We start from the raw sequence: 17464 nt of genomic DNA on the forward strand, positions 1-17464 counted from the left end.
CAGCAATGTACAAGGGTTCCCTTTTCTCCACAACTTCGCCAACATTTATTCTCTCGTCTATTTGATAATAGCCATTGTAACAGATGTGTGATGACACCTCATTATAGTTCTGAATGGTATTTCCCTCATAATTAGTGCTGTTAATATATCTGTTGGATATTTGTAGCTTTCTTTAGGACAATGTCTATTCAGGTCTTTTGCCTGCTTTTTAGTTGGGTTATTTGTCTTTTTGCTATTTAGTTGTATGAGTTCTTCATATATTTTTGATGTTAACCTCTTATTTGATATATGGTTTGCAAATATTGTCTCCCATTTCAAGGGTGTCTTTTCATTTTGTTTATTGTTTCCTTTGCTGTGCAAAAACATTAGTTTTTTTTGTAATCCCATTTGTTTATTTTTCTTTTCTTTTTTTTTTTTTTTTTTTAAACCTGTGCTTTAGGTGTCATATACTAAAAAACCATTGCCGAGAAGACCAAAGTTGAGGATCTTATTTCCCTATGTTTTCTCCTAGGTGTTTGATGGTTTCAGGTTTTATGTTTAAATCCTTAATTCATTTTGAATTGGTTTTTGTGTATGATATAAGGATCCAATTTCATTTGTCTTTACATGTGGATATCCAATTTTCCCAATACCATTTATTGAACAGAGTACCTTTTCCCTCTGGTGTGTTGTTGGAGTCTTTGTCAAAAATTAGTTGATCCTATATGCATCAGTTTATTTCTAGGCTTTCTATTCTATTCCATTGGTCTGTTTTTATGCTAGTATTATACTGTTTTGATTATTACAGTTTTGTAATATAATTTGAAATCAGGAAGTGTGATGCCTCTAGCTTTCTTCTTCTTGCTCAAGATTGATTTACCTATCTAGGGTCTTCTGTCTTTTCATGCAAAACTTAGGATTTTTTTTCTATTTCTGTGAAAAATGTCATTGGAATTTTGATAAAGATGGCATTGAACCTCTAGATTGCTTTGGGTAATATAAACATTTTGACAATATTGATTCTTCATAAGCATGAACTATCTTTCCATTTATTTGTGTATTTAATTTCTTTCATCAATATTTTATAGATGTCCATTTCCCAAAAGATGTCCATTACAAAGGATACATGGTAATTTTTAATTTCTATTTTTGAAATGTCTTGAATGATCTCTAAACTCAAATTTGGAAGAGTATTATAAGTCAATAATTTGAAACAGTAATAAAAGAAAACCACACAAAATAGCTGTTATCCAATCCCTTTATAATTTAAGTCTACTCCATCACCAAGGGTTAAGAACAAGAACTCTGTTATTAAAAGGTTTCACAATTGATGATCCTAGGGGCTTTGCATCCACATGAAGTCACATCATGAAACAGGAAGAGATAAAATAAAAAACGAGGACATTTAATATTGGAAAAAAGACTCAAACTATCAAGAAAACATGATAATCATAAATAGGAATGTGCCTATAAACAGAGTCCCAAAATATATGAAGCAAAACCTCACAGAACTAAAAGGAGAAACAGACAAATCTACAACCATAGTTGAAGACTATCAAACTCTACTCTCAGTAACTGATAGAATAAGACACACACACACAAATCTCTGAACATCATCATCTTGAGTAATTGACACATGGAATGCAACACCCAACAGATGCAGAATAAATTTTCAGGTGTGCACAGAACATCCCCCAAGATAAACTATACATTGAGCAATAAAACAAATCTCAATAAATTTCAAGAGACTAAAATTTCATATATCATGTTTTCTATTCACAATAAAACTAAATTAAAAATTTATAATCTTAAGTAGGGAAGCCTTAAATATTTGGAAAGTAAACAATCAACTCCTAAATAGCCCACAGATAAAGGAAATCACAAGGGAATGTAGAAAATACTTGAACATCATAATAATACCACCACCAGAGGCCTCATATTGTGGGGAAAATAGACTTCACTAAAATAATCCAGCCATTCACTAAGCAAATGACAATAATAAGCTTCAGAATGCAAGGTGAATAGTACTGAGAATTGCTCTATTACCTAAATTCACTGGTCTGCAATAACAACAAAAAAAAAATGAGACATGCAAAGAAACAGGAAAGTCTGATCATACACCGGGAGAAAAAGGAGGCAAAAGAAATTGCCTGTGAGGGCCACCAGATGTCAGATTTAACAAAGACTTCAAAGTAGTCATTATAATTCTATTTAGAGAACTAAAGGAAAGCATGCCTAAGGAAGGGATGGAAGGGATGATGACAATGTCTCATCAAATTAAGAATATCAATAAAGAATGTTCTCACTCATAGGTGGGAACTGAACAATGAGATCACTTGGACTCGGGAAGGGGAACATCACACACTGGGGCCTATCATGGGGAGGGGCGGGGAGGAAGGGATTGCATTAGGAGTTATACCTGATGTAAATGATGAGTTGATGGGTGCCGACGAGTTGATGGGTGCAGCACACCAACATGGCACAAGTATATATATGTAACAAACCTGCACGTTATGCACATGTACCCTAGAACTTAAAGTATAATAATAATTTTTTTAAAAAATTAGGAAAAAAAAAGAAAATGTGTAAGGCACTGCGTTATACATTGTTTATAAACAAGAAATAAATAAAATGTTCTCCTTGCTCTCAAGAAGTTCAAAAAAAAAAAAAAATGGATATCAATAGAGGTGGCGGGCACCTGTAGTCCCAGTTACTCAGGAGGCTGAGGTAGGAGAATGGCATGAACCCGGGAGGCGGAGCTTGCTGTGAGCTGAGATCCGGCCACCGCACTCCAGCCTGGGCGACAGAGCGAGACTCCGTCTCAAAAAAAAAAAAAAAAAAGAAACAAATTATAAAAGAGAACCAAATAAAAATTCTGGAATTGAGAAGTACAATAACCAAAGGGAAAAATTTACTAGAGGGCCTCAGCAGTAGATTGGAAACAAAGAAGAAAGGATCAGCAAATTTAAGATAGTTTGATAGCGATTTTGGAATCCAATAAATAGAAGGAAAAAAAGAATGAAGAGAAATAAACAGTCTCACAGAAATACGGGACACATTTAAGCATACTAGTGTAGATGTAATGGAAGTACCTGAAGAAGTGATAGGAGATGAAGAGGAGCAGAAAAAAATATGCAAAGGAATAATGGCTGAAAACATCCTAAATTTGATGATAAACATTAATGTACACATCCAAGGAGCTCAATGAACTCCAAGTTGATAAATACAAAAAGATCCACATGCAGATAAGTCCTAATAAGAATAAGGAATGACAAAGAAGGAAAAAATATTTAAAGCAACAAGAGGAAAAATGATCTGTCACTTACAAGGGACCCTAATAGGATAAACAGCTCACTTCCCAACAGAAACAACTCCAGAAGAAAACAGAACAATATACTCAAAGAAAAAAAAAGTCAATCAAGACAAAATCATTGTTCAAATCTGTAGGCAAAATAAAGATGTTCCCAGAGAAAAAAAAACTAAAGTTGAGAGAATTCATTGCTAGCAGACCCACCTTACAAAAAATGCTAAAGTCTTTAGACCAAAAACAAGTGATCCCAGATAGCAATTTGAAATCCTACACAAAAAAACAAAGAACACCAATAAAGTTGATTATGTAATTATAAAAGACAGTATAAATGCATCTTTCTTCTTCTCCTTTCTTAACTGATTTAAAAAGCAGTAATAAAGAACGATACCTATGTAATTACATTGTTGTTCCTACAACATATGGAAAGATAATATATTTGCTAATAGCAGCACAAAAGAAGTGGGTGGGAGCAAAGCCGGATTGGACTAAGGAAATGAAACCAGATGGTAACTCAAATCCACAGGAACAAATGAAAAGAATCAAATATGTTAAGAAAGTAAATATAACAAATTCTAGGAATATATATGTTTGCTCTCCTTTTTTCTCTCAGCTTCTTTAAAAGGCATACAATTATATAAATAATAATTGTAACAATATATTATTGGGTTTGTAATATATAAAGATACAATATGTACGGTAAAAGCAGCATCAAGATAGGGAGGAGGTAAGAGATCTATATAGGAAAAATACGACCTTGGGTTAGGAAATTGTTTCTTAGATATTATGATGAAAGCACAGATAACAAAGGGGAAAATAGATAAATTTGACTCCATCAAAATTTAAAGCCTTTTGCTGTAAACAATACTACCATGAGAGTAAAAATACAACCCACAGAATGGGAGAAGATATTTGCAAATCATATGTTTGAGAATGGTCTTGTATCTACAATATGTAAAACTACACTTAAACTTCAATAATAAAAAGACACATAACCGGATTTAAAAATGGGCAAAGGATTTGCACAGAAAATTCTACAGATAAGATAAACAAATGGCCAATAAGCACATGAAAACATCTTCAACCTCATTAGTCATTAGGGAAACATAAATCAAAATCATAATTAGATACTATTTCATACCCATTAGCATGGCTATAATAAAAAAGATGGAATATAACAAATGATGGCAAGGATGTGGAAATATTAGATGTCGGTCTGTTGGTCAGAATATAAAATGGGCAGTTGTAATGGAGCAGGTTGGCAGTTCCTCAAATTTATACCCAGAGTTACTGTATGTCCATCAATTCCATTCTTAGTTATTATTACCTTCAATAGCAAAAACCACAATTACTTTTGCACTCACCTAATATGTACCCAAGAGAAAACATATATCCACACAAAAACTTGTATACTATTTTTATAGCAGCATTATTCATAATAGCCAAAAGCTGGATACAACCCAAATGTCCATCAAATGACTTAGATACATGGATAAATAAAATGTGATCTGTATCCACATAATAAAAGATTATTGAGCAATAAAAAATAAAGTACTAATACATGCTACATCAATGAATCTTGAAAACATTATGCCAAATGAAACAAATCAGTCACAAAGGACTATATATTGTATTATTTCATTTATATGAAATGTCCAGAGTAGGCAAATTATAGAGATAGAAAGTAAATTAATGTTTGCTTAGGTCTGGGGATAGAGAAGGTGGGAACAGGTGGAGGGAGAGAGCTAATAGATTCAGGTTTTATTTTATGAGAGACAAAAATGTTGTAAAATTAGATTGTGGTGATTGTGCAAATGCTGTGACTATACAATAAACAATATACTAAAAACATATACCATAAACCATTTTAAATGGGTGAATTGAATCATATGTAAAATTTATTTCAAATGAATGTAATTAAAGATCTTGCCTGATGTCAAGATCTAATATAATGCTATACTAATCAATATAGTGTGGTTCCACATGTTCATTGCAGCACTATTCACAATAGCAAAGACTTGGAACCAACCAAAATGCCCATCAATGATAGACTGGATAAACAAAATGTGGTACATATACACTATGGAATACTATGCAGCCATAAAAAAGGATGAGTTCATGTCCTTTGCAGGGACATGGATGAAGCTGGAAACCATCATTCTTAGGTAAACTAACACAGGAACAGAAAACCAAACACCGCATGTTCTCGTTCATAAGTGGGAGTTGAACAATGAGAACACATGGACACAGGGAGGGGAACATCACACACTGGGGCCTGTTGGGGGCGTAGGGGTTAGGGGAAGGATGGCATTAGGAGAAATACCTAATGTAGATGATGGGTTGATGGGTGCAGCAAACCACCATGGCACGTGTATATCTATGTAACAAGCCTGCATGTTCTGCACATGTATCCCAGAACTTAAAAGTATAATAAAATATATATATATATACACACACACACACACACACACACACACATATATATATGTAGTGTGGTTCTTACATAAGGATAGGAACACAGATTAATGAATAGTATGCAGAGTGCAGAAGTAGACCCAAACTTATAGACTATTAATTTTGCAAAGGCGCCAAAGTAATTTGATAGTGAAAGTAATCTCAACAAATGGTGCTGAATACATGAATACTGATATGAAAAAATATGAACTTCAAACTCTACCCCATACTATAAACAAAAATTAGAGAAAAGCCTAAATATAAAAGCCAAAGCCATAAAGTTTTAAAGAAAACATATGAAGACAGATTTATAACTTGAGGGCAGGAAAAGGTTTCTTAGGACAGAGAGCACAATAGCCATAAAAGAAGAAAGTAGTAAATTAGATTTAATCAAAATTAAAAGCTGCTGCTCATCAAAAGACATCATTAAGAAAATGACAGGCTGCCAGGTGTGGTGGCTCACGCCTGTAATCCCAGCATTTTGGGAGGTCGAGGCGGGCAGATCACGAGGTCGAGATCCAGACTATCCTGGCCAACAGGGTGAAACCCCATATCTACTAAAAATACAAAAATTAGCTGGGCGTGGTGGCACATGCCTGTAGTCTCAGCTACTTGGGAGGCTGAGGCAGGAGAATCGCTTGAATCTGGAAGGTGGAGGCTGCAGTGAGCCGGAGGTTGCAGTGAGCCGAGATCGCGCCACTGCACTCCAGTCTGGCAACAGAGCGAGACTCCATCTCAAAAAAAAGAAAAAAAAAGAAAAAAGAAAGAAAAGAAAATGACAGGCATGCTATCGATAGAAGAAAATAGGCATGAACAATTATCTGACAGAAGGCTTGCAAACAGAATATGGAGAAACTCCACCAACTAATATAGTAAGATAAGTGAACAGCCTGTATACAAATGACAAGGTGCACAGCATCATTAGTCATCAGGGAAATGCAAATTACAACTACAGAGATATCACTATACACCCACCAAAATGACTAAAATTGAAAAGAGTGATGACACCAAACGTCGGTGAAGATATGGAGAACTAGCATTTTCATAGATGGCCCACGGGAATGCCAACTGACACAAGCATTTAGTAAAAAGGCTGGATGGTTTCTTCCAATGTTAAACACAGACCTCACTTTTAACCAAGCAACACCATTCATACTTAGCCAAGATAAGTGACAACATACGGCCACTAAAATAATTGTACATAAACGTTCAGAGCAGCTTTATTCACAACTGAACAAACTAGAACAACCCAAATGTTTAGCAAAGATGGATAAAGAATGTGTGTGATACTCATTATAGTGAAATACATTTCAACAATAAAAAAGAATACATTATTGATACTTAACATGGATGGATTTCAAGATATACTGAGCCAAAGCTGTCAGATACAAAAGAGCACATACTATATGATTCCATTTCTATGAAGTTCTACAACAGGCAAAACTAATCTAAAGTTTAAAAAAGGCAAAAAACAAAACAAAACAAAACAAAACAAAACAACAACAACAACAACAACAAAACCCTGAACAGTGGCTGCTTCACGGGGATGAAGATTGACTGGAAATGGACAAAAAAGAGATTTCAGTGTTATGGAAATATTCTGCATTGTGATAGGAATATAGGTTACACAGTGTGTCCATCTGTAAAAACTGAATGGTTACGATTTATGCATTTTGATGTTAATTTTACCTTAAAATGCTAAAGTAACTTTAAGAATCATCATCATTGAATGGTGGTAAGAAACAGGACAGGATACAAGAAGGGCAGAATGCTGTACCTGGGGGAGATGAGGATTCACTAGACATTGCTGTCCTTTATAGTCTGAAATGCTGTACAATAAAAAGCTGAAAGAAAGAGGCATTGGGTTTTTGTTTGTTTGAGACACGCTGGAATGCAGAGGTGCAATCATAGCTCACTTCAGCCTCAAACTTACAGGTTCATGCGATCGTCCCACCTCCGAATAGCTAGGATTACAGGTGTGCGCCACAATCCTGGCTTCTTTTTTAAAACATTTTTTTGTTTCTTTTATTACTTTTTGTTTTATCTTTTTTACAAACCCTTGTGTTACGGGCTGACTTTCAACAGATCTCAGCAAAGGAGCTACTCTGCTGCATACGAAAAAATATTTTCTAGAGACCTGGTCTCACTATGTTGCCAAGGCTGGTCTTGAACTCCTGGTCTAAAGTGGTCTTCCTACCTCAGCCTCCCAAAGCACTGAGATTACAGACATGAGCCATGATTTCTGGCTTTGCATTGGGTTTTAATTGTAACCTTTAATCTGACTCTGATCTTTTTTTCATAGAAATCAAATAGTGAGCTATTTCTTTCAGAAAGAGTATTTTGAATTAATTACATAGTATCCATTGCTAAAAATATTCTACTTATTCAGACCAGGAATTTGGAGAGTGGATGAATTTAACACATTGATCAATTTCTTCCATATATTTGCCTAATTACCCTAGAACAGGCTTCCTCAGCCTGGTCACTATTCACATTTGAGGCCAGATAATTCTTTGCCACAGGGGCTGTCCCGTGCCCTGCAGGATATTCAGCAGCATCCTTGACCTCTGTGCTCAAGATGCCAATAGCACCCCCCGTTACACATGCATGCACACACACACACACACACACACACACGCACACTTGTGACAATCAAAAATGTCTCCAGACGTTGCTAAATGTCCCCTGGGGATGCAAAACTGCCTGGTGGAGAACCACTGCCCTAGAACATGTGTTCTCGTATGTCCCCTGAGGAGATGAAAATTGGTTCCTGGGGAGACCTTAAAATCTTAGATATTACAATTATTTAGGGGAAAAAATCATTAGGAAATTTTTTAAAATGAGGGGCTCTTGCCTAGTACGCTGATGTCCCTTAACATGACTGTGAACCTAAAAGCTTGTATTTTTAAGACATAGAACAGATATATATCTGTGGCATTAACATTTTATGGTGGGAATTCTTAAAAAAAAAAAAATCTAAAAAGGCTCCATGGGGAGGAGGGAGTGATAAGCAAAACAAAGCAAAACAAAAAAACCAAGTTGAGAAGCACTGCCCTCCAAAGAGGTCTGTCTGACTCGGTTTTAAACCACCATTCCCTCCAGGGGTTTGACATGCCCAAAGCAAGCCTCCCAGGATCTAGGAGGGGTCTTCCTTTATTTGGCAAAAACAACTGTGGTTGCTTCCCAGAACCTCTGCAATTGTCTTGAAAGCTTGAGATGTAGGGTTATAAAAATTCAGGGAGAAAACCCTGAGGGGATCTTGCCAAGTTCGCTGATATCCCTTGACATATTAGTGAACCCGGAACTTTCATTTTTAAGTTATAAGAGAAACCACACAAGTTGAGGTGACCTCAGACACATGGCCACCAATGTGTCCTGTTGGAACAAATGACCTAAGCAGTCCATGCCATTTTATACAATTCTTAAAAGAAAAGAGAGTGGTATTTTTCAAATTTCCCATCTACCAGCAAAACCCCTTGACAGCAATTTCATTCCATCAAATGATGCAAAACAAACAAATCTTGCAATTTCCCCTACTCTCTTGTTTCCTCTTTCTTCACACAAAGGCCTGCCTAACCACTCTAAGAACAGCTGGTTTATAATATTGAATATTCATGCTCGATGGCATTAAACCTGGCATAGATGCTATCATGTGATAATTTCTCAATTCATAGTTAAAACCTACTTAGACTCTCAGCAAAAGCAAACTCCCAGACACGCAGCTGGTAAAAGACCATATAATCTGTATGCTCCACCCTTAAGGACTCTGCTATCAATAGTAATAACACTGAGGCAAAGCAAGAACTCTCTTAAAAATGATTCCTCTACAATGAATACATTAGAGCATCATGATGGTATTTGTGACTTTAAAATGATGGGGGAAGAAAGGAAGAACAGTGTGACCGGTAACCTCATGTGTCAACTTGGCTAGACTATGGTGGCCAGTTGTTTAGTCAAACAAACACCAGCCTAGATGTTGCTGTGAAGGTATTTTTAGCAGTGAGGAATGTTTGCAGCCAATTGACTTTAAGTAAGCAATTATGGAGGGTATGATTTATTACCCTTTATAATGTGAGGGGCCTCATCCAATCAGTTGAAGGCCTTAAGAGTAAAGATTGAGGTTTCCCAGATAAGAAGGAATTCTACCTCAAGACTGCAGTGTAGAAATCCTACCTGAGTTCCAGCCTGCTGGTCTGCATATCTGGGGGGTCAACAATGTAACATCAATTCTTACCTGAATTTCCAGCCTGCCACCCTGCCTTACAGATTTCAGACTTGCCAGCCACCACAATTTCATGAACCGATTCCCTAAAATAAATCAATCAATTGACAGATTGCTAAGATAGATAGATGACTGATGATTGATTGGTAGGTATTACAGATAGGTAGACAGATAGACAGATATCCTACCAGTTCTGTTTCTCCAGAGAGCCCTCACTAATGCAAACAGGAACACACATTCCATCTAGGAGCACCTGAACACTACACCACTCTATGAAGATGGGAAGCAGGTGGCAAAGTAGATACTGACTTGCTGAACTGAAGGCAGATCAATCTACACACCTGCAGGGGGTGGTGCTGATGAGAGGCAGCCCATTCACCAGGCAGGGCCCTGCAAAGGCCCTGGTGCCTTTGAAACTAGAGGCACCAGGTACTGCAGAAGGCAGGGGGGTGAACTATGGGGCTAGAAACAGGCAAATAGGTGGAAAGTGCCGATAAAGAGAAGCTAAACGCTCCAGGTTTCCACACCTCCTTCAAAGCCAGGAAACCATCCCCTTTCCAACTCTTGAGGAAGACAGAAGTTTTAACAATCTGAGGCTCTGGTTTTGGAAACACAGATGAGTAGAGGGCATGGTTGAACAAACAGATGGAAAATAGGGAGATGATGTGAAAGACTAAGAACTGACCTGTGAGTGCCTACACCCTTCTGCACAGCTTCCAGAATGCCAGGTTCACATACAACAGGCAGGAGAATGAAGAGGCTCTTCTAGGGAATCAAACAGCCTCAAAGTAAAGGCCAGATGCTAACACTGGAGGTCAACCAATGAAAACCCAGCTCACTCCACTCACCCTCAGTGAAGCCCAGTTAACAAGCCCTGCCCAATTAGCTTTATGATTCAACCTTAAATAACAGCATACAGCAAAGGTACCAGATATTTAAGGAAAACTAGATACAAAAACACACAAATAAAGGGAAGGCAGGGCACAGGTGAAACCTGCAAACAAAGCAGGGTAAGAGATGACGTATCCATGAAAAGACAAAAACAGGATGTTAATGATTTTTCTAATCAGAGTTCAAGAAAGAGCTCTTGGAAATTAAAAATATAAAAATCATAATAAAAATTCTGTAGAAGCTTTAGTAGATGAAAATTTTAAAGTCTCCCTGACGGATGAATAAAAAAGACAAAGAGACAGTAGGAAAGAAGAGATAATAAAAAGATCAGTCCAGGAGACTCAACATCTGCCTAATACAATTCCAGGGAGAAGAAACAGGGAATACAAAGGTGAGGTACATGCAGTTCCAGATTTAAAAGACCTACAGAGTGAGCAGAACGATAAATACAAAAAACAAATCCCGGTAAGGTACATCATTGTGGACTTTAGATGGTGAGACACAGAGAAAGAACCATCAAACTTTCCAGAGAAAGAAAAACAAAGCAAAGGCAAGGGACGCAGTCAGACTTCTCAAGCACAGTGTGAACTGGAATCCTGCATGGAAATGATTTTCCTCCTAGAATTCTACATGCAGCTAAAGAATAGAATTAAGACATTTCATAACTAAACATCTCAAAACATGTAACTTGTATGTACTCATTTGTGGGAAACTATAAGATAAAGGGCTTTTCCTCCCTGGAGGCTTTCCGTGTCCCCTGATTGGAATTCTCACCTCCCCAATCCCAGAGTGTGGTGTTCAACAACTTAATGTTTGACTTCATCCTGGAGGAAAACATGTGCCATGTCTGATCACCCTTGTACTCTCCCCAAGGGCTCAGCCTGGTACATACCTAACGGAAAGAACTCAAGAAGCACCTGTTGAATCTTCATCAGCCAGGAATACCTTTTAGATTTTCTCTGTCATTTAAAAACTGTATTCCACAAGCAACAACTGCCCCTTTTTACACTGTAATAGAGTTTAAAATGTTTAAAATGGAAACATGTGCACAATTTGAGTGCACTGGTCTTGCTTTAGTAAAGCTTTTTAATACTATCTGTTTGGAGCAGGGGCGACTGCAAGGTTAGTAAATTTTCTCTGTAGAGGGCCAGATAATACATATTTTCAGTTTTGTGGACCATGTTTCTCTTCCGCGACTCCTCAGCATGGCCATTGTAAAGTGAGAGAGGCCATAGACAACATGGAAACGAACAGGCATCTCTGTGTTCCCGTAAAACTCTACCTATGAAAGCCAGCAGCCACTGGACCTGGTCCGCATGCTGTCATTCGCTGACACCTGGACGAGAGTAATGCTTTATTTATTCCCACCATCTTCACAGGAAAGAAGTTTCTTAATACCTCGACGTAGCATTAATAATTTGGTTTTTCTATTTTTCTCTCTTAAATCTATCCTCTCTCTGGAAGTTGAATCCATACTCAATCAAAAATCGAGATTATGCTCTGAGAGACAAATTATCTTTTCAGAATATCCCTGCTTTAAGAACTATGGGAAGGTACACTGCCTTTCTCCACTTTAAAGCCTAAGCTTCTTTTAGGTTGGATGAAAATCACTTGCTCTTTGAAACTGTGGTCTCTGCTTTTCCAATCAAGGGTGGCTTAGGCTGCCTTACAGAGCAAGCCCCATAAGAATGCTGCCATGGGGAACTGCTGTTTGCTGAGAGTTTGACACATAAGCCCTTCAGACAAGCGTTGTTTGGCTGCTTATGGTAGATTAAGAACAAGATCCTTTGTTTCCAAAAGAAATCAATGTTTGTTCTTAAGTTCAAAGAAAACCAACTGTTCTAAGGACAATATGAGGACACGGACTCCATTCCAGCTGCCAATTATCTGCAAACACAGCAGAAGCAAAACCCACGTCTACCTAGCATGGAGAATTAGTCTTAGGAGATCCCTCAGTCCAGAACTCCCCTGCCCAGCCACTCAAGTCCAGCCTACGAAATTGATTTCTTAAGGAAAAAAAAAGTGTTTGTATCAAAATGGGAGTCCACTTAGGTCACCCCCTCTGAGATGCAGTCACATCAACTACGAGGCTTCCTATTAGCTACTAAGAAATCCAGAAAACAGCACTGGAGCTTTTTTTAAGTGGATATGGCACTCTCTCCAAGCCAATCACTAATCTGTCATTTTAAAAAAAATGAGAAAATAAATGAAAATACCACCATCAAAGCCCAGAGGCTGGGTAGAATTCTGTGTCTGCCAAGGAGTAAAACTGTGTAACATTTTAAGTAGCATCATAAGCAAAGGATCTAATTGCCTCTGCCAAAAAGCTGGTCTAGCACCGATCAGACGTCAGCCACGCATTTGACAACGCAGCCGAAAGCCAGCCATGTCAGAAAATGCTTCCTGGTGGTTGGAAGGGAGGATGTGCATCTAAAATCAACATTTTTGGGGGGCCCAGCTTCTAATCTCCGAGGTCCAGTAGCCTGACAGCTTGAGAGATTCACATGACAGCTATTTCGTTCCCAAGTTCAAATGCAACAGTAGACAGTAAATTGTGCTACAGTCCCCCACCAACCATTCTAAAAGCCAATATTAAGGTTTTTCTTAGAGTTTCACTTCTTGGGTTCTTTTACTTTCTGAAGCCCCTTAAGATTCAGCGCCAAGTCTTTGGGAGGACAGAAAGTGACAGGAGGGAGAAGGGAAGAATGAAAGAAGGAAGAGAAGGAAAGGAGAAGAGAACAAAGGAAGAAAAAAGCTAAGAGAACTTCAACGACTCTACCAGGAGACAGCGGGAGAGCAGATGGGAGCTGATCCCAGGTGAATACTATTCCAGGTACCTCTAAACAATGCCAGCATGGGACTCCCTGGAAACAAGGAGACAGTAACTCAATACAGCAGGAATTCCTCCAGCTGGTAACTACAAGTCCTCCAAAACAGGTGATCACTTAAAATGGGACTTTATAGAGAAAAAAACATATTTAGGGAGGAAGCAACTCCAAATGGGTGTTCTGCCTTAAGTCATAGGAATGGCTGGAGCCTACAAGAACCCTGAGCCTTTTTTTTTTTTTTTTTTGAGACGGAGTCTCACTCTGTTGCCAGGCTGGAGTGCACTGGCACGACCTTGGGTCAACCTCTGACCCCCTGGTTCAAGCTGTTCTCCTGCCTCAGCCTCCTGAGTAGCTGGGATTACAGGCATGCACACCAAGCCCAGCTAATTTGTGTGTATGTGTTTTTAGTAGAGATGGGTTTCACCATGTTGGCCAGGATGGTCTTGATTTCCTGACCTCGTGATCTGCCCGCCTTGGCTTCCCAAAGTGCTGGGAACACAGGCATGAGCCACTGCACCTGGCTGAGCCTTTCTTTTATAAGGACACCTGCCACTGGGCTTAGGGCTCACCCTAAATCCAGAATGATCTCATCTCGAGATCTGAACTTAATTGCATGTGCCAAGATCCTTTTCCTTTTCCTTTTTCTTTTTTGGCATGTAAATCAATGTTCATTCTTTCAAATAAAAATATACATAGCGAAAGGATTATGACAGTCAACCAAGTTACCACATCCATCTCATCACATGGTTTATTTTTTTGTGATGACAGCACCTGAAATCTACTCTCTTAGCAAATTTCCAGTCTACAGGGTCGTATTATTATCAAACAAGACCCTTTTTTCAAATAAGGTCACACTCACATGTTCCAGGGGCTGGGACTTAAACATATCTTTTTGGAGGCAACTACTCAACTCACCACAGTTTCCAAAAAACTAGAGAAGAAAATTATTTACTTAAATAAACATGGACTGTAAATGCTTTCTTGTATTTGATCATTGAAAGTCCCAAGACAGCAGGAATTCCTCTAGCTGGTACCTACAGATATTCCTGTCAGAGCTGGTGTCCTTAGACAAGTTACCAAGCCTGCTTGATCCTCAGTGCCCTTGTGTGTGAAACAGAGATAATCCCCCACCTGGTAGGTTGTTGTGCAAGTTGACAGTGATTCATTCAGAGTGTCTGCCCCCAGCTAATGTGTGGTTGACAGGCCCTAGTTTTCAACGGCTTTGAGCAACATGTCCAACAGCCACTCTCCAGGAAACAGCCTTCAGTTATTTCTTGATTCAGCCATTAGTAGGATGTGTCTCGGGTATTTAGGGAAAAAAAGAGGCTAAAATAGCAGGCTTGCTAAAGGTAAATAATAATCAGACTTGTGGGAGAATTAAGGATTTGGCATCATGAGAAGAGCCTGTCATATTCAAGATGGTCACTTGTGACCATAGTTCTCCAATTATCCCAGGAATCATCAAGTTAAATACACCATCTCTCACTACCTGGGCACTCCCCAGGACACGAGCTGCATCTTATTTATCCTTGCATCCCCCATGCCTGGCACAGTGCCTGGCACCTGAGTCATGCAATATGAACTGACGGATGGATGATGACATGAGCCAGAACGCTCAGGAAACTTCAGCTCTGATCATCAATAATCATGTAGATAACTACTGCTTATTGAAAGTCACAATACTAAGTGCTTTACATATACTGCATGGATTAAATAAGATAATTTATGTTACCATTTTGGCAGAGCTGCTGCTCCAGAAATGGGAGGGATCATCACCACTTATTTTAATCCTCATTCCAACCCATAAAGGAGGCGTTCTTATTCCCATGTTATAGCACGAACTGAGGCATAGGGAGGTGAAGTCCCCCAGCTAATACCTGGCAGAGCCAGGGTTTGTTAGACTTCAAAGACCTGTGTCCTTTTCAGCTACATTGCACTGCTTCTGATTCACAGTATTAAGTCTTTGTTTTAAGGCGTTCACACATCTATAGTCAGACTATAAACTGGAGGTATGGGGAGATGTATATGTATATGCATGTACATATGTATGTCTATATATGTATACATATGTGCTATATATTTGTGTACACACATGCGCAACACCTCAATTGAAGAAATAAACTAGAGGGAACAATGACCTAAACAATGGAGGGTCCCAGGGAGCATGGAGAATTCCCTTGTCCTGAATCATACTGTGCAGGGATAAAGCATCACATGTTACGCTCTGCCAAGCTCATGAAAGCAACACATACAATGTTTTATAAGCTCCAGAGCCTCATTCCAGGCTTATTACTTCCTGTTGAATAATCTTGTTTCTAAGCCAAACGCCGTACAGTGAAGAAAAATGAACTGCGCTTGACATTCACATACAAGTGCTTTGCTCTGCACCTAAATTCCCAAAGACAGTGAGCAGGAAACATGACTGGGGGCACTAAGAGCATCCCAGCCATGAACTTACAGGAGGAATGGATGCTGGGGAAGCTTTTGCGGCCCTCGGACACCAGATCGGGGTCACCTGTGCAGTGCATTTCCGAGTTCATCACTCCATCTGGAAAGCAGCGGTAAAAGAAATCGGGGCGAGGTCTACAAAAGACACCATGGACATTTTCAATATAAAATGTTGCCATCACAAATGACCCCAAGCTGAACCCCCAACTCCCCACTGCCCCAGCTCCTTCCTCAGCCCCCTTGGCCGTCAACACTGGAGCTCCCCACAGAATCCTCTAGACACAGGCATTTGAGGAAAAGCTCAGGCTTTGGTGTCAGAAAAATCTGAGTTGGCGCTCCCACGTACCACTTACTCGCTTTATGACCTTGGGAAGGTCACTTGGTCTCCCCCAGCTTCAGTTTCCACATCTGTAGAAGGGGGAAATCAATACTGACCCAAAGCTGAGGTCCTAAGGATAAAGTGACATGACTTACAGGAGGCACCTAAGCAGTGTCCTCTGGCTTAAGCTCCTTGTTTGACAGGTGTGAAAAGGAAGGCTTCATGCCACCCGTAGACTAAAAGTTACTTCCTGTCTTGATCTACCGCTCTATTGTTGGATATTGGCATGGATTGCTCAAATGCCAATCCATAGGTCTCATCCTGAAGAGAATGATAAATAAGTAATCCTATTTATCTACCTCTCTACTGCTTGATCTATTTCAGAGGCTGCCTCTGGGATCCAAGACTCCAGGCGCCTCGTGTCCATATATCCTGAATGTGAGTGGCCACTTGCCCTTCCTGAAATGGCAGGCCTCACCTGGCCTTACTGAGAGACCTTAAATATTCAGCTCCATGATGCAGAAGACACAGTGCCCCAGGTTGGCCTCTCTGGTCTAGGACATGGGAAAGAGACCTCTACATAGGGGTGGCCCTGGGCCTGAAGTCGAGCCTCCTGCAGCAATCACAGCTGAAGGAAGTCCTGAGTGCTTACTGGGCTTCAGACACAGTGCTAAGGTCCACACACCCATTGTGCCATATAATCCTTAGGAGAACCCTGAGGCAGGCCTGGGGCTGTCTGTATTTCACACGTGCAAAAATGAAGGCTCTTCATTGCTCAAGGTCACACACATCCAGTAAGTGGCAAAGACGAGCTCTGAACACCAGTGCCTGGATCTTTGTGCCAACATACTTCACCGCATGCTTTACTGCCTCACTCGAATGAGGGTCCTTACACAGGTAGGTGATGGCCTATCACCTCACATTCATACTCAACTAACATTCGCTGAGCACCTACCACGGGTGAAGCTTAGCTAATGTTAGAAACACAGCGCCTGCTTTCTGAGCACTCCAAGTCA

The 17464-nt window shown here is 39.4% G+C and overlaps 1 protein-coding gene across 11 annotated transcripts in view; it reads right to left on the minus strand.

The window, feature by feature from the left end:
- The window catches only part of PLPP4 (phospholipid phosphatase 4), a 135509-nt gene that overhangs the window by 51936 nt on the left and 66109 nt on the right, over positions 1-17464 (minus strand). For 7 of the 11 annotated variants that reach the window (XM_003904339.4, XM_017944383.3, XM_017944386.3 and 4 more), the window contains one exon: positions 16140-16264. The exons of 3 other annotated variants lie outside the window; for them this stretch is intronic. In XM_003904339.4, coding sequence (XP_003904388.3) covers positions 16140-16264 — 125 coding nt within the window. The remainder of the gene's footprint in view (positions 1-16139; positions 16265-17464) is intronic. One more of the 11 variants, XM_031652021.1, reaches the window with a different exon arrangement.

The sequence above is a fragment of the Papio anubis genome, chromosome 11 (genome assembly GCF_008728515.1).
Source record: "Papio anubis isolate 15944 chromosome 11, Panubis1.0, whole genome shotgun sequence".
Lineage (NCBI taxonomy): Eukaryota > Metazoa > Chordata > Mammalia > Primates > Cercopithecidae > Papio > Papio anubis.